Genomic DNA, 27,895 nt, shown 5'->3' with positions numbered 1-27,895 from the left:
CATCTTCTTTAGCCATATATTTCTATTATTTGCTGGGAGATCAAGATACTGGGTAAGTCGTATGTCAGAAGTGTTTCTCTGTTTATCACTCTCTGAGACTGCTGGAGGAAGTCATTGAAAATTAGTAACAAAGGCTTGAGGTACACATGTATTTTTACTTTGAGTGTATACATTAACATAACAAACTTAACAAATTTAATCAACTTCAAGTTGTTTCATTATATGTGTAATATCATGTACAGTAAAAATCCCTCAATACAAACATGGATGTAGCAAAATTACAGATTAAGTGAATATTTCTGAATCCCCAAAATTTTTTTTAAAGAATTCTTTGTAAATTTTACAGTTATAGTGAACTCTGATATAGCAAATTTACGGATTTAGCAAACTGATTTTTTGTCTTGTAGAAGTTAAAAACAATGAAATTTACATCTTTTTAGCAAATTTTTAAGACCTCAAAATTTAAAATACTGAACTGATATTATTTTCATAAATATTTATACCTATACCTATATTCATGTGAAAAGTTTTGTACTCCAGGGTAAGTCTTGAATTTAATACATATTCAGTAGTCATACTTAAAGGAAACATGTATATTGCAAATTTTTTGTAATTTGTTGGTATAAGAAATTATGTACATAGTTAAATAAATTCACAGGACTTTTCTATATATCCAAGTTTTACTGTACATCTTTTTAGAAATGCATAATTCCAAAACAAATATGTACTGGTACATGGATAAAATTTGATACCTGTACCTATAATATTCATAACATACCGTAGTTTAAAAAAAACATTATGGTAAAAATAAAGCCCATTAAGCTCAGTTATCTCCCTTTTTGTTTTAGTAATTTGGACCTTGTGAGTGGTTGTTTTAACTTTTTGGCACTGTTTGTTACAAGTTCAGGTTTCACAGTTTGACTGGTTCTCTGTCCCCTCTCTGGTTTCTTCACATATTTCTGTCTAGTTTCCATCTGTTCCTCTTCGTCACGCTCCACCTGCTGTGACCTCTTCCTACTTGATTTGACCCTCATGGTTTGCTGGACTTCTTTTATTGTTGTGTTCTGTTTTGCACTATTTACCAGTATCTGCTGTGATCTTCTCAACCTCGTGTTGACTTGGAATGTCTCTTGTGCTAAATTACTATCTCCCTAAAAAACATGAAACATTATATAACTTTGAGAGATAAGGATCACAAACCATGGCAAAATAAAATAAACTGCTCTTTTATAAAGGTTCACATACTGTATATGCCCCCTCTCCACTTTTTTCCAAACACAAGTTTTTACAATTGAAAGGTCGCCCCCCCCCCCCCCCCCCCCCCCACTTTTTGTTGCAGTATAGTCAAAGAAGGGTAATGTAGTAGGGTATGAAAAGGGAAGGGTATGAATAAAATTTGGTATTGAAAGAAGTTGCCCCCCCCCCCTCCCCGTAATTCGTTATAAATTGTTAATTTCAAATCAAATATACCCCAAAACATACTTTGAACACACAGCTAAATACATTTAGTACATTAATCTGTAATTAGCCACAGATTCCGGCAAAAAAAAAATATAAAAAACACAACCAACTTATAAGTGTACCAACTTATAGGCGAGTATATAAAATTCTTAACTTTAGGTGAATTAATGAAAAAAAAAAATTAATAAATATGTGTACAAAACAAAAAAGATATGTCATAATTAAGTTTCACCTCTGTTGTTTGAATGGATGTAACTGGAGGGACATCCACACTGGATTCAGAAGATTCATTTTCCGAATCGGAGTCACTTGATGAAGCTGTATTTGACTCCACCCTTTTCTGTAATGATGTGCCTGTCACCTGTGACTTCTCCCTTTTCTGTAATGATGTGTCTGTCACCTGTGACTCCTCCCTTTTCTCAGATGTCTTGTCAGTTTCTTGTGGCTCATTCATCAGAGCTGATGGTGTCGTATTCTCAATGTCAGATTCACAACTGTTTGAATCACTAGACTCTTGTTCCTTGATTTTTTTCTCCATGGATTCTCCTTCTGAATCCTCTTCTGAATTTGCTGAATCTGATTTATCACTCTCTAAATCACTCTCTGATGATGATTTATCTCCCCTCTCCTCCTCTGGTATCTTTGCTGACTCTGTAATCAGCATACAATCTTGTCCTTCTGATGTGATATGCTCTAAATCCTCCATTGGCCTACAACAAGAAACACTGATATTCATTTTAAATACCTTATATTCAAGTACCAGTGTATACTTTTCATACCATTTGTATTGACTTGTGTACTGCCTTTGTATTGACTCAAGTACAGACCGTTGCAATGTCTCGAGCACTGGCCATGGTATTGACTTACCCGGTATGTATTGACACTTGTATTGACCGTTGTATTGACTTGAGTACTGATCATGCTATTGACTTGACTGACCATGGTATTGAATTGTGTAGTGACCATGATATTGACTTGAGTACTGACCGTGATACTGACTCGACTGTGCTACATTTATTGACTCAGGTACTGACTGTGATATTGACTCAAGCACTGACCATGGTATTGACTCTTGTACTGACAGTGGTATTGAATCGAGTACTGACCATGGTACTGACTTAGTATTTACCATGGTACTGAAGTATTTACCATGGTACTGACTTGGGTACTGACCATGGTAATGACTTACCATGGTACTGACTCAGTATTTACCATGGTACTGACTTGGGTACTGACCATGGTACTGACTCAGTATTTACCATGATACGAACTCAGTATTTACCATGGAACTGACTTGGGTACTGACCATGGTAATGACTCAGTATTTACTATGGTACTGACCATGGTACTGACTCAGTTTTTACTATGCAACTGACTCAGTATTTACCATGGAACTGACTTGGGTACTGACCTTGGTACTGACTCAGTATTTACTATGGTACTGACTTGGGTACTGATCTTGGTACTGACACAGTATTTACTATGGTATTGACTTGGGTACTGACCTTGCTTTTTCCGTTGCCCTCCTCATACATCCCCAGGTAAACTCGAGGAACATGGCCTGTTGTAATAGGCGGTTCATCCTCTGGAAGTGGCGCTCTGTCAAACAACATTGAGAACTTACAAAGAACTGACAAATAGTACAGCTTTACTGCCTACTGTTGAGTCAATTTATCATATTCAAATGATTGTTTTCAGTATCTATAACTTATATAAATTTTCATATGTGAATTACTTGGCAAAACAAAGTGAAATGACTCCAAAATTTTGGTAAAACTCTCAAAATAAAAATGGAAATCAGAAAATACTTCTTAGCAAAATTCATAATACTATCAGCAGAATTATCATCTTCACCAACTTTAACAAGAATTGAAGTACCTGTGTATGGTATGAGAGCTTCCATGGTAGACTTGATGTTAGAAAACTTGAGGATTTCCTCTGGAGGGTATGTCCTCAGGACTGTATGGAGGACAAACTGAGCCTCATGACAATGTCTGCTGTTTGTATTCCATTCACTGGCAAACCGCAAAACCGAATCTAAAAATAAAGCAAAGTCATATACTGCACTAAAGTGTACATGTATGCAGTACAGTTGAGCACTTTAGATCAAACACTGCATCATACAGTACCGGGTATATAGCGGGGATAGTGCTCAAATTAAAAATCTACAGCAAAAAGAGGGGATAGTGCTCAAATTAAAAATCTACAGCAAAAAGAAGTGTATATATATATATATATATATATATATATATATATATATATATATATATATATATATATATATATATATATATATATATATATATATATATAGTTATTATGCTTCATGTCAATTTGTCTCTGTATAATCAATATCCAACTATTTTGCATACTGTTCCAAGGATTTATAAAGTTTAAGCATACTATGCAGAAATAGTGCATGGCTTCTTTTTCTGAAAAAAATCCATTAGTGCCCACACCGGGGATCGAACTCACATTCCTGAGACTGTCAGTCCAACGCACTACCGATTACACCACAGACACCATTATTTAATACATTCTATTACAATGTAAGTAAATGTAGTTTCATATATTTGACAAAATATTTTTTTTCTAAAAAAGTTTCATGTAACTTTTCCCTGTTTACTCAACATTCTTTGAGACTAGGCCCATATCTGCACATTATACCTAACTGCATAAAACATTCAAAACAAAAGGCCCATGGGCCACATCGCTCACCTGAACATAATGGATAGGAAAAAGCACAAATCAATTCAGTATTGAAAAGTTTACAGGTGGGGGGACTTGAATTTTAAACTACCTGAGGATGCTTCCATATCAATATAACAAATGGCTTTGCTGTTCTTGAGCAGCAGATTTTTAAAGATTTTTTCCTATATATTCCTTTGTAAAAAATTGATACCCCATTGTGGCCCCTCCCTACCCCATTGGGTTATCGTTTGAACAAACTTCAATCTACACTACCCGAGGATGCTTCCATATCAATATGTCTAAACATGGCTTTGCTGTTCTTGAGAAAGAGATTTTTTCCTTTATATTCCTATGTAAAACTTTGATCCCTCATTGTGGCCCCATCCTACCCCTAGGGGTCATGATTTGAACAAACTTGAATCTACAATACCTGAGAAAGCTTCCATATCAATATGACTAAACATGGCTTCGCTGTTCTTGAGAAGAAGAATTTTAAAGAAGAATTTTAAACTGCAATGCCAATGTTTTTACAACATTAACACTACTGCAAGATAAGTGTGAAAAAAGTCGTTTCTTGAAAAATTACCATCCAGATAAATGAGTCATTTTTTCAATGAACTATTACGTTTTGTAGTAGAAATCGACCGTCTGGATGCGAAACGCGAATTTCCTGATAAATAAGACAAAATAACGTGGAAAAAAATTGGTTCCCAAAAATATCGTCCGGATTGTGAAGTGTCCGGATAAATGGCGTCCGGATAAACGCAGTCCCACTGTACATATATTTATCATGGACAAACACTGATACAATGCCTTTCAAAATGATACATGGAGAAAAATCATCCACAGAAGATATTTACAGCTGTAAACCACTGTACAGTCTCATTGCAATTTACAGCCATGTACATGAATGAAGATTAACTCTATCATCAAATTTCAAAAATTAAAAATATTTAGAATAAACAGAAGCTCACTGATAATATGCCCTTATCTGGCTTTTCACCCCTTACCTATTTGATCAAGCCTCAGTTTTTGAAGAGTTGTCTCCAGTTCTGTTTTTCCATTAGGATTATAAAGAATTTCTAAAACACAAATTTTAAAATTGAGCATGCTATTTCTCTTTTAATCATCATCACTACGAGAACTTTTAAATGATGTCAGATTTCTTTGGTTTTAAAAAAAAATAACATACACAGTACTGAATAATAAAATGGAAATTATTTTACAAAATGTGCATTGACATGACTGTTGTTTATCATGCACATGAGTTACCTATTATGACCTGATAGTTTTTGTGTTTACCTTTAATAATACTGAGAACTCTAAAGGGTTGTTCTAGGGTGATCGCCAGACCTATAGCCTTCAAGTACTTCTTCTGATGGAGCAAATTACTCAACTCTTGCTCTCTACAAAAAAGAAGTGTTCATGTAAATGTATATCAGAGTTTTTAGAGCCATTAATTCCATAGAGGACTTCTAAGACATATACAGTAAAACTTGTCTAATCCAGATATTGTGTATTTCAAAATCTTGCCTAGTATGATGTAAATTTTTCGCTCTTTCAGTAAATTCATTTTTTAAACGTTGTTTAATCTGGAATGTTGCCTAATCCACCAATTTCTTAAAAAGCAGTGGTGTCCAGAATAGACAAGTTTGACTGCAGTATGTGTCACTAACAAAGGATAAAATAGACAAGTTTGATTGTAGTATGTGACACTAACAAAGGATAAAATAGACAAGTTTGATTGTAGTATGTGACACTAACAATGGATAAAATAGACAAGTTTGATTGTAGTATGTGACACTAACAAAGGATAAAATAGACAAGTTTGACTGTAGTATGGGACACTAACAAAGGATAAAATAGACAAGTTTGACTGTAGTATGTGACACTAACAAAGGATAAAATAGACAAGTTTGACTGTAGTATGGGACACTAACAATGGATAAAATAGACAAGTTTGACTGTAGTATGTGACACTAACAATGGATAAAATAGACAAGTTTGATTGCAGTATGTGACACCAACAAAGGATAAAATAGACAAGTTCGACTGTAGTATGGGACACTAACAATGGATAAAATAGACAAGTTTGACTGTAGTATGTCACACTAACAAAGGATAAAATAGACAAGTTTGATTGTAGTATGTGACACTAACAAAGGATAAAATAGACAAGTTTGATTGTAGTATGTGACACTGACTTAAGGATAAAATAGACAAGTTTGATTGTAGTATGTCACACTAACAAAGGATAAAATAGACAAGTTTGACTGTAGTATGTGACACTAACAAAGGATAAAATAGACAAGTTTGACTGTAGTATGTGACACTAACAGAGGATAAAATAGACAAGTTTGACTGTAGTATGTGACACTGACTTAAGGATAAAATAGACAAGTTTGATTGTAGTATGTGACACTAACAATGGATAAAATAGACAAGTTTGACTGTAGTATGTGACACTAACAATGGATAAAATAGACAAGTTTGACTGTAGTATGTGACACTAACAAAGGATAAAATAGACAAGTTTGACTGTAGTATGTGACACTAACAAAGGATAAAATAGACAAGTTTGATTGTAGTATGTGACACTAACAAAGGATAAAATAGACAAGTTTGACTGTAGTATGTGACACTAACAAAGGATAAAATAGACAAGTTTGACTGTAGTATGTGACACTAACAAAGGATAAAATAGACAAGTTTGATTGCAGTATGTGACACTAACAAAGGATAAAATAGACAAGTTTGATTGTAGTATGTGACACTAACAATGGATAAAATAGACAAGTTTGACTGTAGTATGTCACACTAACAAAGGATAAAATAGACAAGTTTGATTGTAGTATGTGACACTAACAATGGATAAAATAGACAAGTTTGACTGTAGTATGGGACACTAACAAAGGATAAAATAGACAAGTTTGACTGTAGTATGGGACACTAACAATGGATAAAATAGACAAGTTTGACTGTAGTATGTGACACTAACAATGGATAAAATAGACAAGTTTGATTGCAGTATATGACACCAACAAAGGATAAAATAGACAAGTTCGATTGTAGTATGTGACACTAACAAAGGATAAAATAGACAGACAAGTTTAGTTTGATTGTAGTATGTGACACTAACAATGGACAAAATAGACAAGTTTGACTGTAGTATGTGACACTAACAAAGGATAAAATAGACAAGTTTGACTGTAGTATGTGACACTAACTTGAGTATAAAATTTAGACAATTTTGACTGTAGCATGTGACACTAACAAAGGATAAAATAGACAAGTTTGATTGTATATGTGACACTAACAAAGGATAAAATAGACAAGTTTGATTGTAGTATGTGACACTAACAAAGGATAAAATAGACAAGTTTGATTGTAGTATGTGACACTAACAATGGATAAAATAGACAAGTTTGATTGTAGTATGGGACACTAACAAAGGATAAAATAGACAAGTTTGACTCTAGTATGGGACACTAACAAAGGATAAAATAGACAAGTTTGACTGTAGTATGGGACACTAACAAAGGATAAAATAGACAAGTTTGACTGTAGTATGTGACACTAACAAAGGATAAAATAGACAAGTTTGACTATGTGACACTAACTTAAGTATAAAATTTAGACAATTTTGACTGTAGTATGTAACACTAACAAAGGATAAAATAGACAAGTTTGATTGTAGTATGTGACACTAACAAAGGATAAAATAGACAAGTTTGACTGTAGTATGTGACACTAACACAGGATAAAATAGACAAGTTTGATTGCAGTATGTGAAACTAACAAAGGATAAAATAGACAAGTTTGATTGTAGTATATGACACTAACAAAGGATAAAATAGACAAGTTTGATTGTAGTATGTCACACTAACAAAGGATAAAATAGACAAGTTTGACTGTGGTATGTGACACTAACTTAAGTATAAATTCCTCTCTCTCTGTTTGTTTCTTCTGCACCTCTTCTCCAGTTACATCCTAAAAGTTAATGAAATAGTGTATTATAATCAGATTTAAAGACCAAATGTTATCTGCTAGAAACTTTTTTTTTCAAATTTCTAAGCCAAAGAAATGTTTTTGCTCTGAATAATTAAATATTCAGCCACAAAAATGCTGACAGATTCATGTCTAAAGTACATTGTATTAATATTGTGACTTGTTTTTGCTAGGAAAACTAAATGTCACATCATCAAAAATGAGGAGTCTCAAATATTGATTATGTGACACTTCTCTCGACTGTGCACTTACTTTCCATAGTATAATACTGGAGTCCGCTCCCCCTGTTACTACGTGATCCTCCTCTTTATTGACAGTAATGGACCAGATTTTATCCTCATGTTCATCCATTGTTGAGACACAGGTACTGGTTTTTATCACCCAGATCTTCATAAGGCCATCAGAGCCACTGAAAGACAAGGTACAAAATCACAATCTCAAAACATGGTACAAAATCAGAATCTCAAAACAAGGTACAAAATCAAAGGAAAATGTCTCAAAACAAGGTACAAAATCATAGGGAAACATCTCAAAACAAGGTACAAAATCAAAGGAAAACTTCTCAAAACAAGGTACAAAATCAAAGGAAAACTTCTCAAAACAAGGTACAAAATCAAAGGAAAACTTCTCAAAACAAGGTACAAAATCAAAGGAAAACTTCTCAAAACAAGGTACAAAATCATAAGGAAACATCTCAAAACAAGGTACAAAAACAGAATCTCAAGACAAGGTACTAAATCAGAAACTCAAAACAAGGTACAAAATCAGAATCTCAAGACAAGGTACAAAATCATAGGGAAACATCTCAAGACAAGGTACAAAATCAGAATCTCAAAACAAGGTACAAAATCAGAATCTCAAAACAAGGTACAAAATCATAGGGAAACATCTCAAACCAAGGTACAAAATCAGAATCTCAAAACAAGGTACAAAATCAGAAACTCAAAACAAGGTACAAAATCAGAATCTCAAAACAAGGTACAAAATCAGAATCTCAAATCAAGGTACAAAATCAGAAACTCAAAACAAGGTACAAAATCATAGGGAAACATCTCAAACCAAGGTACAAAATCAGAATCTCAAAACAAGGTACAAAATCAGAATCTCAAAACAAGGTACAAAATCATAGGGAAACATCTCAAACCAAGGTACAAAATCAGAATCTCAAAACAAGGTACAAAATCAGAAACTCAAAACAAGGTACAAAATCAGAAACTCAAAACAAGGTACAAAATCAGAATCTCAAATCAAGGTACAAATTCAGAATCTCAAATCAAGGTACAAATTCAGAATCTCAAATCAAGGTACAAAATCAGAATCTCAAATCAAGGTACAAATTCAGAATCTCAAATCAAGGTACAAATTCAGAATCTCAAATCAAGGTACAAAATCAGAATCTCAAATCAAGGTACAAATTCAGAATCTCAAATCAAGGTACAAAATCAGAATCTCAAATCAAGGTACAAAATCAGAATCTCAAATCAAGGTACAAAATCAGAATCTCAAATCAAGGTACAAAATCATAGGGAAACATCTCAAAACAAGGTACAAAATCAAAGGAAAACTTCTCAAAACAAGGTACAAAATCAAAGGAAAACTTCTCAAAACAAGGTACAAAATCAAAGGAAAACTTCTCAAAACAAGGTACAAAATCAAAGGAAAACTTCTCAAAACAAGGTACAAAATCATAAGGAAACATCTCAAAACAAGGTACAAAAACAGAATCTCAAGACAAGGTACTAAATCAGAAACTCAAAACAAGGTACAAAATCAGAATCTCAAGACAAGGTACAAAATCATAGGGAAACATCTCAAGACAAGGTACAAAATCAGAATCTCAAAACAAGGTACAAAATCAGAATCTCAAAACAAGGTACAAAATCATAGGGAAACATCTCAAACCAAGGTACAAAATCAGAATCTCAAAACAAGGTACAAAATCAGAAACTCAAAACAAGGTACAAAATCAGAATCTCAAAACAAGGTACAAAATCAGAATCTCAAATCAAGGTACAAAATCAGAAACTCAAAACAAGGTACAAAATCATAGGGAAACATCTCAAACCAAGGTACAAAATCAGAATCTCAAAACAAGGTACAAAATCAGAATCTCAAAACAAGGTACAAAATCATAGGGAAACATCTCAAACCAAGGTACAAAATCAGAATCTCAAAACAAGGTACAAAATCAGAAACTCAAAACAAGGTACAAAATCAGAAACTCAAAACAAGGTACAAAATCAGAATCTCAAATCAAGGTACAAATTCAGAATCTCAAATCAAGGTACAAATTCAGAATCTCAAATCAAGGTACAAAATCAGAATCTCAAATCAAGGTACAAATTCAGAATCTCAAATCAAGGTACAAATTCAGAATCTCAAATCAAGGTACAAAATCAGAATCTCAAATCAAGGTACAAATTCAGAATCTCAAATCAAGGTACAAAATCAGAATCTCAAATCAAGGTACAAAATCAGAATCTCAAATCAAGGTACAAAATCAGAATCTCAAATCAAGGTACAAAATCAGAATCTCAAATCAAGGTACAAAATCAGAATCTCAAATCAAGGTACAAATTCAGAATCTCAAATCAAGGTACAAATTCAGAATCTCAAATCAAGGTACAAAATCAGAATCTCAAATCAAGGTACAAATTCAGAATCTCAAATCAAGGTACAAAATCAGAATCTCAAATCAAGGTACAAATTCAGAATCTCAAATCAAGGTACAAATTCAAAGGAAAATGTCTCAAAAGATAAAGAACATTAAGTTTTTAGTTTATGATTTTCTGCTTCCTGGTTTTTTTCTTTAATATATAGTTTTAGAAATCATTAATATTATTATGACTAAGTTTTACTGCACGATTTTCATTAGAAGTTAATCCACTTTTAACAAATCTAGACTTCATTAAGGACACAGTCTCTAGACTTACCAAGAGAGAAGTTGCATTCCTCTGTTGATGAAGGTCACTCTCAGCACTGCACTGTCGTGTCCTTCAAAGGTCTAAAATAACAAGTTAACAACTCTCACTTTTGCTGGCTACACTAAACATTGATATAAACTGACAGATGACTGAAAAAAAACACTGATCTAGTTTACATGTACAATGTATACTGCACATACTGTAGATTGGCAAATAATCACGATGGTTTTAATTTCACTATGTTTGCGATTTATCAATTTTCCGCGAAAATAAACCCATCGTGAATGCTTTTATTAGTTTTTAAAACATTTAAATGCTTATATAAAATTTAAATTAATTTCTTGCAGCTTGAAATTAAAACCATCACGACTGGTACTTTTTCAGAAATCATGAAATTCTAACACTGGAATTAAAACGACTTACAGTAGTTTCTCTTCTATAATATTTGCTAGAAAATCTGAATTACGGTTTATACATGTAAGTACAAGTACAGTGAAACCTGTCTTATCCGACATGCTGCGGGAAATAAAATCAATGTCGGATTAGACAGTGTGTCGGATTACCCAGTGTTGAATATTTATGAGCGTTATGATTGGTGTCAAATGACTTCAAAAACCATTTTTCATTAGGTTTAGAGTACACGTGTATTTCTTTGTCAAAATGTTTGCATAATTGTGTGTTTCTTTACTGTATAAAATATACCTTCGTTAATTAGCATTTCTTCGAGCATTAGTAAACTCTGTAGTAATATACGGTGTTTGTTTTTTTAATGGACAAAACAGATGGAACTGCCGATCGCTTCGAGATGTTGCAATTTAATTTTTAGCATTTTACTAAAGCAGTAGATGGTTAAGTAAATATTTCGTTTACATGTACCTTCTTTACACAGTGGTATTATTATTTTTTTTTTACACTACATTTCTCTCCGAATTTTCTCTACTGTTTACTTCTCAACATAGACTGTGCTATTAATACTGTCACGTGACTTTTCATACAAACCGGACGTAACTCTAAAACATTGTGGTTTTTATCAAACAATCGTAATATTTTAAAATTTAATGGGCAACTTAAAGCGGTATTTTTGCTTCCGGCAAATCCTTTATGTGCACAGCCTTGCTTAATTCAGTGTATATTAACCCTGAAATGAAACTTTTTCTTTTAGACAAGATGTACAATTCAACTTGTGTATTGTCTACATGTTACGTGCGCCGTACTCTTTTTTTTTTCGGGACATGGCTTTATGAAGGACTGACTGCATGTTTGATTTTAATTTCAAGCTAAAAATCTTAATGGAATCAAAATATCATGTACCCTTTTTATTTTCTGTCGCGTGGATGCTATTTCTTAAATGCGAGAATAAAACTGATAACAACAAAGAGAATTGATTGCCTAATTTTTTAAATTAAAAAACTGATCATTTAACGCTTACATAAACACTTTCAAACTTACATGTAATTAACTACTCTGTAAGTAGACCAATCTTGTGGCCAAACGGGGCATTCATGTCACCTGGCCTGCGGCTAATTACGGAACACCCGTGTAATTATGTCGGATTACCCAGGTGAAATCATAATGTAATTATCTAGTTTTGATGACAAAAAAGCGCCGGAATTCGGAATGTACAGTGGTCGGAATATACAGTGTTTTGTTCTATATAAAATTTAAAGAAATTTTTGGGAATAAAATATGAGGTCGGAAAGTCCAGTGTGCCGGATTGCACAGTTGTCGGATTGGACAGTGGGCACTGTATCTCCATTTTTTGTTTAAATAATGTCAGACAAAGTTTAAGTAAATGATAATTTTATCTAATTTGATCTCACCTTAACACATTCTAAGCCCTGTATAGACCAGATTTTAATGGTTCCATCTCCTGAAGAAGTGGCAATGCACTAAAACAAACAAAAAAGTAAGAACATTAAAAGTATCAGGTTAAACAGTCAAACATTTAGCTTTATTCTCTTGACAATAACTTACAAAGATTTACAAAAATTATTAAAGATACATTTGGAAATTGATTAAATTCTTTACCTGGTCTACAGGTGAAAACTGGACACACCAAATTCCTCTTTTGTGGCCTCTCATTACGCCGACTAGAGCAAAGGATTCAGCATCCCACAGCTGTAAAAAAAACCAAAGTTACACACAGTTACAATACAAAGGAAAACTACAGAATTCAAGATGGAGTAGAATTAAAAGATGATCTAACCTTGGCTGTTCTGTCATGTGACCCTGTTGCTATGTATCTGTCGTTAGGGGACACCACCACACAGTTTATATCTTTTTCATGGACTCTTTCTGTATGAGTACACCTCAGATCAGTACAGGACCCCTCCAGTGACTGGGGCAGCTTCCATTTCTTCAGGGTAAAATCTTGTCCTCCACTTACGATCCAGCCAGCTGATACACTGCCAGTACAAGAATATATACTGAATGAACAATGATTCAGTGTTGTATACAGCAGGATTACCAAAGTTAAGATTACCTAAAGCTTTTCACCAGAGTTATTACCATTGAACAATTTTTGTTAACAAACCTTGCCATTGCTACAGTGCTCACAATATGTGTGTGACCATGGCCCACCCCAATACAGGTGACATGTCCGGATTCTGGGTCAAATCTCCACACCCTCACTGTATTATCCTGTAAGAAAAAAATGGAGATCCTGTCCACAAAACCTCTGATATGAATTTCTATCCATTTAGAACTAGAAAACTGACCAATCAGCAAGGGCCCCGCCGAGGGGTAGAAATATAAGGGTGCAGCTTATAGAATGAGAATTTTAATTGATTACAAAAATTAAAAAATATACGAAGAAGAATATGCAATAACAACTGTATTTATCAAATTTCAAGATAATTCATAAATATCCAACAACCTGTAAAGAGTATCCCTGTATTTACATAAGGCAGTAAAAAACATCATATCTATAATAACTCAATTAAATGTATATTTAAACAAGAACAAAGCATGTGTTTTATAAAATGCCAGCCTTCAGTGAATGCAAATATCACCCAGGCTTGACCTTAACTTCAAAACAAACATCAGTTGCAGACAAAGGTTAATTTATCTTAAAGTGACAAATAAAGATAAGCCTGGAAAATTTTCTGCCCCAGACAAGATAATTAATCCCAGGGGATTAATTGTACTGCTCTCACATCCTTTTCTTCCAAGTTTACAATAAAAACTTTTGCAGTAATGATAGAATGAGTTTATTATTGGACTACCTGTTGAAATTAATAGCATTCTTGAATTTACATACGGCAGCAAAAAAAAAAAAGAATGAATAAATAAATTTAAAAAAAAATCTTTATGTATATCTTGTTTTTAGAATTTAATAAAATCATAACTCATTGTGTATTTTACCAAAATAAAGTATGAACATTATTTAAATCCACATTTCAGAGAATGTAAATCATTCAGAATTGACCTTAACTTCAAAACAAACTTCATTTGCAGGTGCTAATTAATCTCAATTTGACAGAAACAGATAATGCTTTGGATTTTCTTCAAGAGGAAAGTTAATTAATCCCATGGGACTAGTTGCAGCTTTCACAGTTTACAATAGGAACATTCTCAGCAGTTATCTCTCTTTGCCCTGGCATTCATTCTAATGTAAAGTTAAGGAATCTACCCCACCACCCCAGCTCCAAAGTGGATGACATAGAGAACCAAACTTAGCATCAAAATACGTCTTACTGCCTCTTCAACCAACATACCAAATTTGAACTTAATTGGTCAACTACAAAAAAAGTTATTGGAAAAAAACAGAAAATTTGTGGATGGAAGAATGACAGACGGACAGACAGACAGACAGACGGACAGATAGACAGACGGACAGACAGACAGAGTGATTACTATAGGGCGCCCGCAAATCCTTGCGGGGCCCTAATTATCCACTGATTTTTTAATGCCCCAAAACCAAAAAGCACCTTACCTTTATGATGTAACTGTAAATACTTTGATATCTACATATAAATCACTTTAAACTGACTGCTTTTTATCAAGTAATTATAATTTACAGTATTCTGGTGCAGTGACATCAATTAATGATGTTTTCTAAGATGTGGTACTTTTCCTACCTTGGAACATGTCGCCAGCAAGTTTTTCTTCTTGTTGACAGTGACTCCCAATATGATGTCCGTGTGCCCTGAACAAAGCTGACAATTCCAGGAGGAAATCTCAAACACCTTCAAGTGCTCGCTGTTTGTGGCCACTGCCAGGTGAGTATCCTTTGCTCCTAAAAACTGGACATCCAATACCTGGTCTGTGTTACCACAAAACTGAAAATTAAAAACACCTCTCAGTTTACTAACATGTTTCTGGAGTTGACATATTTACATGCTCCTATTTTGAAAGAGTAGAAAAGGCGTAACATAAAATAAGTAATTTAAAATTTGGGGGAAGAGTTTTCACATTCCGTCTAAAAATTCAAACAGACCTGTTTCTTGACAGACAGATCCTCCAGGCTACACAATGTGATATTGTTGTCAAAAGTAACTACGGCAACACTCTGTAATGCATCACTGTACAGTGCCTGAGTAATGTTCTGATCATCCTGGTCATTGTTCACAGCTCGACCAATCAGTTCCTTCCTTACATGTACACACTTGGATTTTTCAATATTCCAAACTCGCAAAGTCCCTGAATAATCGTAAATATCTAACTACAGTAAAACTTTTATACAGAACTCATTTATAAGGAAGTCTCAGTTATAGGTGACTTTTCACTATATTTTATTACAGATATAAAGAATCTTGATTATAAAGAAGTAAAATTTTGAAGTTCCAATGACTTTCTTATAAGCGTTTTTAACTGCATCTAAGTATTTTTATTTAGAAGTTCCTGTTTATTTGAGAATATTTACATTTTTAATTGTTTTCTCTGTAATAACTCTAAAAGTTAGGTGAGTTGATTTCTTGATAATTAAATCAGAATGTAAATTTCACCAAGTGAAAGGTTAGGAGACTAATATGCATGTCAATCTTGTGCGGCTGTCTTTGTGTTTGACGTTAGTGGGCGGGGACTATTGAAATAAACATGGGAGGTCTCATGTATTTTAAATCTATTAGAAAACATTTTTTTTAATTTATAAATACAATTTTATTTCCCAAAGAAATATAAATATAAGGAATCACTGTTTAGTTTGTTGGGTATTCCAGGGACATCAACGATAGTTGGAAACGTGGGATAATTTATGCATAAAAGGCTTCACCCATTATGCAAACTATCCCACGTTTCCAACTATCGTTGATGTCCTGGCATACCCAACAAACTAGACAGCGATTCCTTGAATAGTTGAAAAAAGAGATGATTCTGAACAAATTTCTCTGCTCCAACCTAAAACACCTGTAAATGTGACACTATACAGAAGAGGTCTTTTTTTTTTTAAAATAAATCAAGAGAAAAAATTGAAAATCTTTCTGAGAATCTGACCTTTACTGCCAGCTGTTATAATGTGTGGAACTCCTGAGTCGGTGACTTCAAGGTCAGGGAATTCCCGGTCTGGGGGCAGCAAGATTACTGCCTCAACACTCTACAATAAACATGATGCTGATAGGTAACACTAAATCCAATCAACATTTTGACAAAATTTTTAAAAAACTCCAATAAAAATTACAAAAACAATAAGAATGCTGCTGACATTAATTAAAACACTCGTTATTATATAATAGTTAAAAGCCCCATCCCCACATCAGTGCAGGCACTCTCCAACAAAAATGATGTTAACATCAAAAAACATGCTACTGACATATTAAAACACTCTCCAATTAGAATAATGCTCACACAAAACACTCTATAATAAACATCAACAGACAACAGACACAATGCTTATATGATAACATTCTCCAATAAATATTTTGCTTTCATTAAATTTCCAGTGAACATTATGCTGTCATCAAATTAGTCCAATAAGCATAATGCTATTGTAATAAACCTACCTCAAACACAACAGAAATTATACATGTATAAACCTACCTCAAACATAACAGAAATTATTAGGGACGTCAACGAATATTCGAACATTCGAATATTCATTCGATGAGTTGATATTCGAATATGAATTTAACATTCGAATATTCGGTGTTTTTCAGATTTCACAAAAAGGGATTACTATGATTGATAACTTTTCATAAGAACAGTGCTGGGAATATCCCTTTTTTATTTACTAGAAATAAAATTTTAGCGCCATATTTCTTTCATTACTTTCTTATCTTATAGATGTAGCATATCTACTAAATTAATTCATTTTGAGTTAGGTATAAAAGAATACAAGAAATCTTAATGTATGATACAACTTACTTTCATTATATTTAATACTTTAATACAATCATATCGAGAATGACATTCATCGTAAACTGTCTAAAAAAGTAAAGAGAGTACTACATGTAATCAAAATAAATTCCATTGATCATTAATTTATATGTTTGGTAGAATTAGTTTGCTGGGCTCAATTGTTGAATAAATGTGTCATTTACTTCATTATCTCGGGCTGTGCATACTCCTAAATTTTAAAATCTTTATCGGAAAATTAATTAATTAATGACCTACAAAATTATCTATGGGTATGTTTGGTTATATTTTCAAAACACTGTATGAGAGATTATGATCATATCTTTTATTAGGCAGATAATTGTAATTAATAACACGTGTTAAAATCATATATCAAACAGACTCAAAAACCTGTTATAAAAGTAATTTGATGCATATGTAAAATAAACAAGTTTTTTTATATCATTTTATCGAATATTCGAATATATTCGAATACTTTCATTGAATATTCGAATATGAATTTTTGACAAAATTGACATCCCTAGAAATTCTACATGTATAAACCTACCTCAAACACAGCAGAAATTCTACATGTATAAACCCACCTCAAACATAACAGAAATTATACATGTATAAACCTACCTCAAACATAACAGAAATTCTACATGTATAAACCTACCTCAAACATAACAGAAATTCTACATGTATAAACCTACCTCAAATATATTAACAGAAATTCTACATGTATAAACCTACCTCAAACACAGCAGAAATTCTACATGTATAAACCTACCTCAAACACAGGTATAGCCTTGATGACTTTCAGTTCCTCTAAATTCCAAACAGAAATAATGCGATCCCTGCCTCCACTGTGGAAATAATAGATTACTATGTCAGCACCAAACTACATACACGTTATAAAATTAAGGAATGAATTTAATAGCTGCCCAAGTTACACTGTATAACCTACGTTGGGTCAGTTTTCGCTTTATAAAATGTGAAGTAGTTTTTAAAAAAGTGTAAACTGTTCCATCCCAGGTTATATAAATATAACTTTGGTAGATTTGGTATATTAATTCCTTATAATTTAATTTTCTATCATTTAATGTAAAAATAAGACAATTTTTTCCCTCAAGATTGCCTTCAAATTGAGCAAATGTTTAACATAAAGCAGATTGATACGTCCTTAGTGGACATCATTGTGACGTAAGCAACACAGGCTACAGGATATAAACAATTTTTTTCTATCCAATTAATTGGTGTGATACAACCTGAAGTAAATCAAAGGTGCTTGGACACAGATTTGAAGTTAATATTTTCTCAAGTTTTCAGTATAATATCATGACTTATATGTTGCTATAGCATTTCAAACAGAAATAAAATAAAAAACTTATTTTATCTGGAAATTGTTGAAACTACAAAATTCAGGACGCGTTTGATTGATACATCCTAGCACTTTTATAAAGCAAACTTTATCCTTAATACTTAAGAAAAGTAAAAATTTTGTTGTGCATTAATGAAAAATATTAAACTATAATCCAGAAAATAAAGAGCAGAAATGTGAGAAAGCAAAACCAACTCACTAGTTTTGTCAGTCCGTGCTCAGTGATGTGTGCAGAGTTTAACAAATTGAACACACCCGTGAAAATTAAACTGTTTTTGTAAACAGGAAACTAGCTCTGTTATTGTTAATGTTTATGTTTGACTGGGTGTGTTCAATTTGTTAAACTCTGCACACATCACTGAGCACGGACTGACAATACTGGTGAGTTGGTTTTGCTTTCTTACATTTCTACTCTGAATTTTCTGGATTATAATTTGAATATATTTCATTAATACACAACAAAAATTTCACTTTTCTTAAGTATTAAGGATAAAGTTTGCTTTATAAAAGTGCTAGGATGTATCAATCAAATGCATCCCAAAATTTGTAGTTTCAATAATTTCCAGATAAAATAAGTTTTTTATTTTATTTTCGTTTGAAATGCTATAGCAACATATAAGTCAGGATATTATACCGAAAACTTGAGAAAATATTAACTTCAAATCTGTGTCCAAGCACCTTTAAATTAAGAGCCATTATAAATTCTCTAGCTTTTGTTCACTGCACTTTTTTTTACATTTGTTGCATTACCACAAAATGTAATTTCCTCATGTTATCCAAAATAAAAATTTCTTGCATAAAGTGGTTCCATCTGGTGAGAAGTAAATATTACATGTACATAGTGGTGCCACCTGGTGAGAAGTAAATATTACCTGTACATTGTGGTGCCACCTGGTAAGAAGTAAATATTACCTGTACATTGTGGTATCACTTGGTGAGAAGTAAATATTACCTGTACATTGTAGTTCCATCTGGTAAGAAGTAAATATTACTTGTACATAGTGGTGCCACCTGGTGCGAAGTAAATATTACCTGTACATTGTGGTGCCACCTGGTGAGAAGTAAATATTACCTGTACATAGTGGTTCCATCTGGTAAGAAGTAAATATTACTTGTACATAGTGGTGCCACCTGGTGAGAAGTAAATATTACCTGTACATTGTGGTGCCACCTGGTGAGAAGTAAATATTACCTGTAAATAGTGGTGCCACCTGGTGAGAAGTAAATATTACCTGTACATAGTGGTGCCACCTAGTGAGAAGTAAATATTACATGTACATAGTGGTACCATCTGGTAAGAAGTAAATATTACCTGTAAATAGTGGTGCCACCTAGTGAGAAGTAAATATTACATGTACATAGTGGTGCCACCTGGTGAGAAGTAAATATTACCTGTATATTGTGGTGTCACCTGGTGAGAAGTAAATATTACCTGTACATTGTGGTGCCACCTGGTGAGAAGTAAATATTACCTGTAAATAGTGGTGCCACCTGGTGAGAAGTAAATATTACCTGTACATAGTGGTACCACATGGTGAGAAGTAAATATTACCTGTACATTGTGGTTCCATCTGGTGAGAAGACCATGCTTGTGACAACACTGAAGTGGGCCTCCACAGTCACCAGACATTTGCTTGTCCTTAGATCCCAAACCTTGACCTTGTAATCATCAGCAGCAGAAAACAGCTGTAGTTTTTCATTGTCTGGGTGAAATTTCACCATGCTGGTCAAGACAGGAATTACATGTTAACACTGTAAACCCAATCTTTGCTTGTTTACTTATTTTGATAATACTCTTCATTAACAATCATTGACCATTACACCCTGTGGTGTCTAGGACAGTATTGCTGTTTCCATAACATGGTTGTTTTCTTGGATAGGGTTGTGAGCCCTATCCCCGAAACCCAACCTTTGAGGACCAGTGGATCACATTTTGTCTGGTCTCTACCTGTCAACCTGTCTGGCAAGGGTGACTCCTGCCAGCATAGTTCTCTGGGTCACTGAGACACACAAGTCCTTCACCACATCAAAATAACTTCACCACATCAAGATAATGATCCCTAAAGGGACTCTTTTTTAATCTTGTACATTTATTCATTTTCCTCTTTTTCAAAAAACCTGACCATACACAGGATATTTTAATTTAATTTGTAAGTTAACAGTTGATAGTTTTAAGATGTGAGTGCTTTTTCAATATCAACAATTGAAGTTTTCCAATCAGATGCCCAATGGGCCTGAACTGTCACATGAATATCATATAGCATACTTTTCTGTACATAGTCCCTACACATACATATACAATCCTTAAAGAGCATTCAAACTTTTCATATCAAACTTTAGAAAACAATTTCATAGTTACATTCTGTGTAATAATGTGACACTGAACACCCTATTCATTCATCTAGCATGTAAATGAAAATACTACCATAAAAAATTGTAATTTGTCGAATTCTAATAATTTCTATGGATAAATTTTTAAACAAACACAGAAAACTTTGATTTTGAGATACATGTAGAAATTGCTTAAATAAGTTTTGTTGAACATTTTTGTATATATCAAGGCCGTGTTCAAGATCGTAGCAGCTAGTCTAGCTGTTATGTTAGAGATCTAGGATGTTTTGAACACACTGTATGAATTAATGCTCATCATGGCTAGGCTAGCAAATTGTACAAGATTTTAGCCACTAGGATATTGAACACAGCCCAGGTGAAGAGTTATCTATAAAAAAAAGGGACTACAGTGTCTGTGACCTCTCACCTTATGACCCCAGTATGACCTTTGAGGTTGTGTGTACAGTATTGCTTGTCAATGTCCCACAGTTTAATGGTAGTGTCAGAGCTTCCTGTTGCTAACAAGGTGGAGGACATGTCAAAGTCCATTGCCAGGACAGCGGATATATGAATAGCCTGAAAAATAAGTACACAATTAGAAACAAATGCCATAAGTCACCATAACAATGGACAGGTGCTCTATCACTCTGCTTTAAGTATATCTGCAAGCGACTGTAATGATAAATTGATCCTGTCTCAATGCTACAATCCTCCCATTCAATGCTTTGGAATATTTTATGGGTCACCTTATCCTAGCCATGTTTAGACCTAGATTTTAACCCTCTCTTCCCTGAACGCGATCTCATATTGACAGTAAAACCTACAGCTACCTGAGAGGCACAGAAGAGAAAAATCATAATCTATTTTTAACACTGCCAAATCTTAATCATCTATTTATTGCACGAATCTTTATAAGAAGATGTTTTTATTCAGACTATCTTTTAACAAAAAAATCTAATAATTTAAAAGTTCTTATAAGGTTTATGACCTTCAAGCTTGTGTACTGACCTTCCATGACCTGACCAGGACCTGATCTTTCCAGTTCCACTGTCTCAAAACCAGGTGTTTTGTGGCTACAACTATATACTGAAAGTGGAGCACAGAGCTGTTTATACTATATACTGAAAGTGGACACAGAGCTGTTTAAATACTTTAGTATCCAAATGAGATAATATGACACTTAAAAGAAAACAGCATTCAGATAACACTCACAGAGTGAAGTTAAAATAATGTGCATCATTTCAAATAACCAATGTTAATTAAACACGGTATGAATATTGTGAAACATAAAAAATAAATTACCAATAATTATTAGGGATGTCAAATCAGTCAATATTTGATAATCGGTTACTCCGATTTTCCGATTGAGTACCCGGGTACTCAGAAAAAGTGTATACATGTAAAAGTTTGTTGATTTCATTGAGACCTGTTTAAAATGCATGTGCATAAACATCAAGCCCAACGAAAACGATTTTTGGTACTTAATTTATGTATCAAACAACCACAAAAGACATGATCAACTAATACACAAATAAATACTAATGCTTTACAGTTCTTGTTTAGGAAGACAATTTAATCAACGGAAGAGAAGGACACAACTTTGTAATGATTAGACTAGCAAAAAAGAATATATTTGGGAATGGACGTTGTTGTGATCACGAGTCGTATATATTATTACATTTCCAAATGTTTTCTCTGTGATAACTTTAAAGATAAGTACGTTGATTTCTCAATATTAACAACTTCACCCGTTCTGCATAAATTATCCCATGTTTCCAATTGCACTGCCGTTGATGCCCTGGCATACCCAACAAACTAGACAGTGATTCCCTAAATATATGTTTCCCCTGTACAAGATAAATTTACAATGCACAACTGACTTTTAACATTTTTTTTTAAATCTTCGGTTTCTTTTAAATATTTCTTTGCTTTTGAATTCATTTGGTAGAGGTATGTCTGCTATGTATGTCTGATTTTGCTACCGTAAGCTAATTAAATAATCTAAGGATAATTAATATATCATAATTAAACGATGTTCATTGAAAACAAATAATTAAAGCTATCCAAAAATTAGAGTCACAAAAGGTGAAAACATCTGTGTATGGTGTCCAGTGATTGGTCCTGGTAATTACTGTATATACATGTACACAGCCACAGGCAATAACGGGTATTAACTGGTGTAGGTGACGTTAATTACTGTGAAGACATGGACGGTGCATTTTTAAATCACATTTTTTGGAAAGTTTTTAATAAATATATGCACTTTGAAATATGAAAAAATATACATCCATTAATAACCACATACCGATTTTGGTATTCGATACTCGGACGTTCGATCGAGTACCCAGTTAACTGGGTACTCGTTGACATCCCTATTAATTATGTAAATACAAGTTAAGAAGTATACATTGGTTTAGTATCTACAGAATGATTACCTCATTATTTGGAGATAGACAGAAATGGGTTATTTCTTCATCTTCTTCCTGATATAAAAAAAAAGCCAATGGGCCTCAACACTCACCCGAGTCACTTTGGCCCTGCTGTTCTAGTCAGTGGATTATTTTTCAAAAATTCCTTCTTTAGGCCAGGTAAAATTAATCTTTAGATTCTCATCCCCGCCCGCCCCTCTCAAAGTGCCCCGCCCCGTTGTTTTTTATTTTGCTTTTTCGGTGCCAAACGTATTATTTTCATGTATTTTTATTCAGCAAGAATCTGGGTCAAAATTTAAGAGTTATCTCCCGTCTGTATTAAAAGTCGCGTGGCGCTATTTATAGCAAAAAAAACTATGTGAAGAATGGAGAAATATCGGCAATAAAAGCAGTTTAAATATGTAAGGAAAAGATAATTTGTCAGTAATGAGAAGGCAGAAAAGCAAAAATAACATATAAACACATCTAGATACCATCACTGGCATGGGCAAGTTTTTAAAGAGATTTTAACCAAGTAAAAACAGACAAAGAAAATGACACATGGTCAAGTTTTAAATAACGATCTCCAGATGTATGTGATTTTGCATTTAAAAAAAAACATCGTCCAAAGACTTTAGAGAATAATAGTGCTAAGGAAATGTTAAATCTTAAAACTGTTCAGGCCTAGGCTTTTCAGTAGAATATTTTACAGATTTAAACAATCCTGTTTTGCAAATTTGATATATTTAATGTCGAACATGTCAAGTCTCAAGAACGATTGAGTGTATGAGGACAGTGGAAATCTGTGATATCTGTATACCACACAGAACAGAAGGAGTTGTTGGTAAAACTATAAGGTATTTGGGGAAAGGCCGATGAGAAAACATGCATATGCAATTTATTAGGATCAGCACCTCATTTTGTTTGGCGTGTGCTGTATCTATGTACTTGATTATTTGTTAATAAAACTATAAATATTTTAATTTTCTATAACAAGAATCTTCTGTAGATATTAAAAGAATATGAAAACAATAAAATCTATTCATATTGGCATTAACATAATGTAAAAATCAAGTGTACGAATGTGTTGTTGATACTTTCATTTATAAAAAATAAAAAATAAAATCCGCCCACCCGCCCCAATGTTTCAGCAAATTAGGATGAGAATCTAAATTTTAAATTTATATGGCCTTAATTTCAAAATATTGTTGACTTTATAATGTGGACCTATTGTTTAATCAAGGTTGAATCCACACAACATGGAATGCTTCAATATCAATTATCTCTTTTGATATATTTTACTTGTAAAGCACTTTATAGAGGACTCAAATTAATAGAGTGCTATATAAATTTTATACAATCATGTATTACAATTACAATCAATACGATTGATATGGCCTTGCTGTTCTGGAGAAGATTTTTTCCTGTGCAAAGCATAGTAAAATTTGAACCTCTGATTTTGGCCCAACCCTAACCCTAGGGCTCATAATTCAAAAAAAAAAGATCCTGCAAAATTTAGGTATGTTTTGCTTCTTAATATTTGCCACTCTCTTAAAGATTTATTCCTATATACTTTATTGTAAACTCTGATCCCCTATTGTAGTCTAAATCTATTCTCGATGGACCTGATCTGAACAAACTCTATCCCCAGGGGTCATGATATGAACATATTTGAATATACAGCAGAGTTTTTGAAATAAAAAAATATTCACTGGTCAAGCGGATCAGTGATTTAGTGAAATTCACTGGCCTACACAAATATTCACTGGTCCATCAGCATACATATTGAGATACTTAAAAAAAAAAAATCAAAAACCTGAGAAATTGTTTTAATTCCAGTTAGGCCTTAAAAAATTATGTGTGTTTACTGTAACATTCCAAAAAAATCAAGGGGTTGGTAGGTCAGAGATTTTTTTATTTACTTATTTTTTTTTTTTTTTGGTTAATCAATGAGAGAGTCAAACATCCCAGGACTGAATTAACCAGGTGGTGTGATATTTACAGTGGACACCATGCATGGCTGTCTAGGGTAGAAAACAAACATCTAAATGTTGTGGGGGAAATGCTTGATGTAACAATAATCATTACTCTGTATATTTAAGGGAAATGATGATTAGGTTGACATACGTTATATCCGAATAAAGCTAGTTGGACAATTAACATTTTTTGTATAATTTGAATCACCTGACTGAACAAACACAGATATGGCGGGGGTAATTTGAATGGGTCTGATTTTCTTTTACCAAATTAATTAGGCCCCAGCGCCGCCATTTTGTGAAAAACTAACTGTCCTAAAAGCAATTGAGTTTATTCTATCATACACTCAGATTCAATTGTTTTGACGATCTCACAAATAAACTTAACATCCACAGGTTAACATGGTTAAGAGGTTAAAATTCCGGAAAGGTCAAAATTTTTTTTACAGGTCGCTCGGACCGATTACATGAAGACAATTACTGGACTTTTGAAATATTTACCGGTTTTGCTGGTGGGACCAGTGGATTTCAAAAACTCTGATACAGTACCTGAGGATGCTTCCAAATTAACATGACTAACCATGGCTTTGCTGTTCTTGAGAAGAAGATTTTAAAAGTTTTTTTCCTATATACAATGTATTCCTATGTAAACTCCGATTGCCCATTGTCACCCCACCCACTTATATGTTTCAACTTTTCTGGCCTAGTGATTCTTAAGAAGAAGATTTTCAAAGATTTTTTCCTATATATTCTTATGTAAAACTTTGATCAACTATTGTGGGACCACCCTATCCCTGGAAGTCATGATTTGAACAAACTTGAAACTAAACTATGTAATGAAACTTTCACATGAATTTCAATTTTTTTGGCTCAGTCGTTTTTGAGAAGACGACTTTTGAAAGGTATGTGCCATTTAATTTTAACTAATTCTTAGATATTTCCCATAAGTGTGGCCCTTCATTTGAACAAACCTGAATCCTCTTTGCCAAAGGAATCATAATGCTTTTATGGCAAGTTTGGTTGAAATTTGCCCAATAGTTCTTGAGAAAAAGTTGAAAATGTGAAAAGTTTACAGGCGGATGACAGACTGTGAGGCAGACGCTGGTAAAAATGTGATCAGAAAAGCTCACTTTAGCTTTAAGCTCCAGTGAACCAAAAATTTGTATAATTCATTTTTCCATATACAGTACTATGTCCAAGATACTATTGTCTATCTGTTGCATAATAGATGTCTGTAAATTTAATAACTGCATGTTTTACATGTTTTAATCAGTTTGTTGGATTTCGGGTGTGCCATGACAACCACTGACAAATGCCAGCTGAAACTGAGAAAGCTTCATCAAATGAACTATCATAACAAAAGATATGCTAAAAATATTTTAAATCATAGTTTTTATTGCTCAACAAACCTGAGATAATGTGAATTTGGTTTGGCCTGATTCTACCTCCAATATGTGAATCTTGTTCCCACATCCACAAAACATGTATGTGCCATTGTTAGAAATCTGAATTCATAATCATGCAGATCATTATTATGTAGGGCGCATGTGCAGGCAACATTTTTTTATTTAAGGAATGAATTTAATAGCTATCCATTTTATACGGTATAAACTGGGTTGGGGGCAGTTTACGCTTTATAAACCGCCAAGCAGTTTATAAAAAAGCGTAAAATGTTCCAACCCAGTTTATATACCGTATAAATTGGATAGCTTTTAAATTCATTCTTTATAATTTAATTTTCATTCATTTGGTGTCAGAAAAAAAGATGATTGCATGTCCTTAAAAAATGACTACAATTTGTTCAAAATTTGAATTTAACGTCAGGCGGATCGATATGTTTTTAAGCAAGTCATTGTGACGTTGGCAACCCATTTTATATGGTACAAAGTAAATTTTTTATCCAATCAAATACAGCGTTACAACCAGAATTAAATTATTCTCTAATTAGTCGAGTCTGCTATGAATATATATTACTTACATAAATTTTTCCTCCTGTGAAAAATGGCTCATGCTTTGTTTCTACAGCAAAACTGCAAATTAAAAAAACAGTTTGAAAATTCAATGGACATATTCCCTATGCAAAACACCAACAAATACCAACAATTGTGAGCTTAAACACATCTGAAAGGATAATATACAGGTATGAGCACATACATGTGCACTATGCATCTATGCATTGTCAACACTATCTTAAAACAATCAATGGGCTGTTTGTGAATCTTCAATTTGAAAAGTTCGGTTTTAGATAAATTACAAAAAATAGTTTACTTTTCTTTCAGCTGTGTCATAGTTTTAGTTGTTGTCACTTGATGAACATCATGATTATGGTAAACACGTGCACCGGAAGTTTCCAAACATACTCCAAGAGGAACAACTCTGTTTCATTGGAACTCTTCTGTGTACTTACAATGCAAAAATTGAAAAAAGATGGAGGACGCACAC

General features: G+C 33.3%; 1 protein-coding gene across 1 annotated transcript; it reads right to left on the bottom strand.

Moving 5' to 3' along the window:
* Positions 1 to 135: 135 nt before the first annotated feature.
* Positions 136 to 27,802, bottom strand: LOC133199589 (transducin beta-like protein 3). The gene is made up of 24 exons (XM_061335420.1): positions 27,722 to 27,802; positions 27,432 to 27,483; positions 26,863 to 26,958; positions 23,505 to 23,552; positions 22,078 to 22,155; positions 21,497 to 21,645; positions 20,291 to 20,461; positions 18,148 to 18,223; positions 16,518 to 16,617; positions 15,523 to 15,725; positions 15,164 to 15,364; positions 13,618 to 13,724; positions 13,291 to 13,489; positions 13,113 to 13,202; positions 12,905 to 12,973; positions 11,094 to 11,164; positions 8,413 to 8,569; positions 8,084 to 8,142; positions 5,455 to 5,558; positions 5,163 to 5,234; positions 3,340 to 3,498; positions 2,967 to 3,060; positions 1,694 to 2,171; positions 136 to 1,151 (listed from the first exon to the last, which is right to left on the bottom strand). The coding sequence occupies exons 1-24, from the start codon at positions 27,739 to 27,741 to the stop codon at positions 828 to 830; spliced, it is 3,177 nt and encodes a 1,058-aa protein (XP_061191404.1). The 5' UTR covers positions 27,742 to 27,802; the 3' UTR covers positions 136 to 827.
* Positions 27,803 to 27,895: the final 93 nt, after the last annotated feature.

This window comes from Saccostrea echinata, unplaced genomic scaffold, assembly GCF_033153115.1.
Source record: "Saccostrea echinata isolate AGI-Se365-2 ecotype Australia unplaced genomic scaffold, CSIRO_AGI_Sech_v1 ptg000034l, whole genome shotgun sequence".
NCBI classification, from domain to species: domain Eukaryota; kingdom Metazoa; phylum Mollusca; class Bivalvia; order Ostreida; family Ostreidae; genus Saccostrea; species Saccostrea echinata.
Note: the sequence above shows the minus strand (reverse complement) of the source record. Positions and strands in the feature narration are given on the sequence as shown.

What these genes read in the sequence shown, in the direction of transcription:
- LOC133199589 (XM_061335420.1), bottom strand. Translation starts at nt 27,741, where the DNA reads ATGACACAGCTGAAAGAAAA. An exon ending in GGTCATACTGGGGTCATAAG is followed by an intron (nt 20,462 to 21,496) that starts GTGAGAGGTCAC and finishes TGTCTTGACCAG; the next exon opens with CATGGTGAAATTTCACCCAG. An exon ending in GATGGAACCACAATGTACAG is followed by an intron (nt 18,224 to 20,290) that starts GTAATATTTACT and finishes TTATTTCCACAG; the next exon opens with TGGAGGCAGGGATCGCATTA.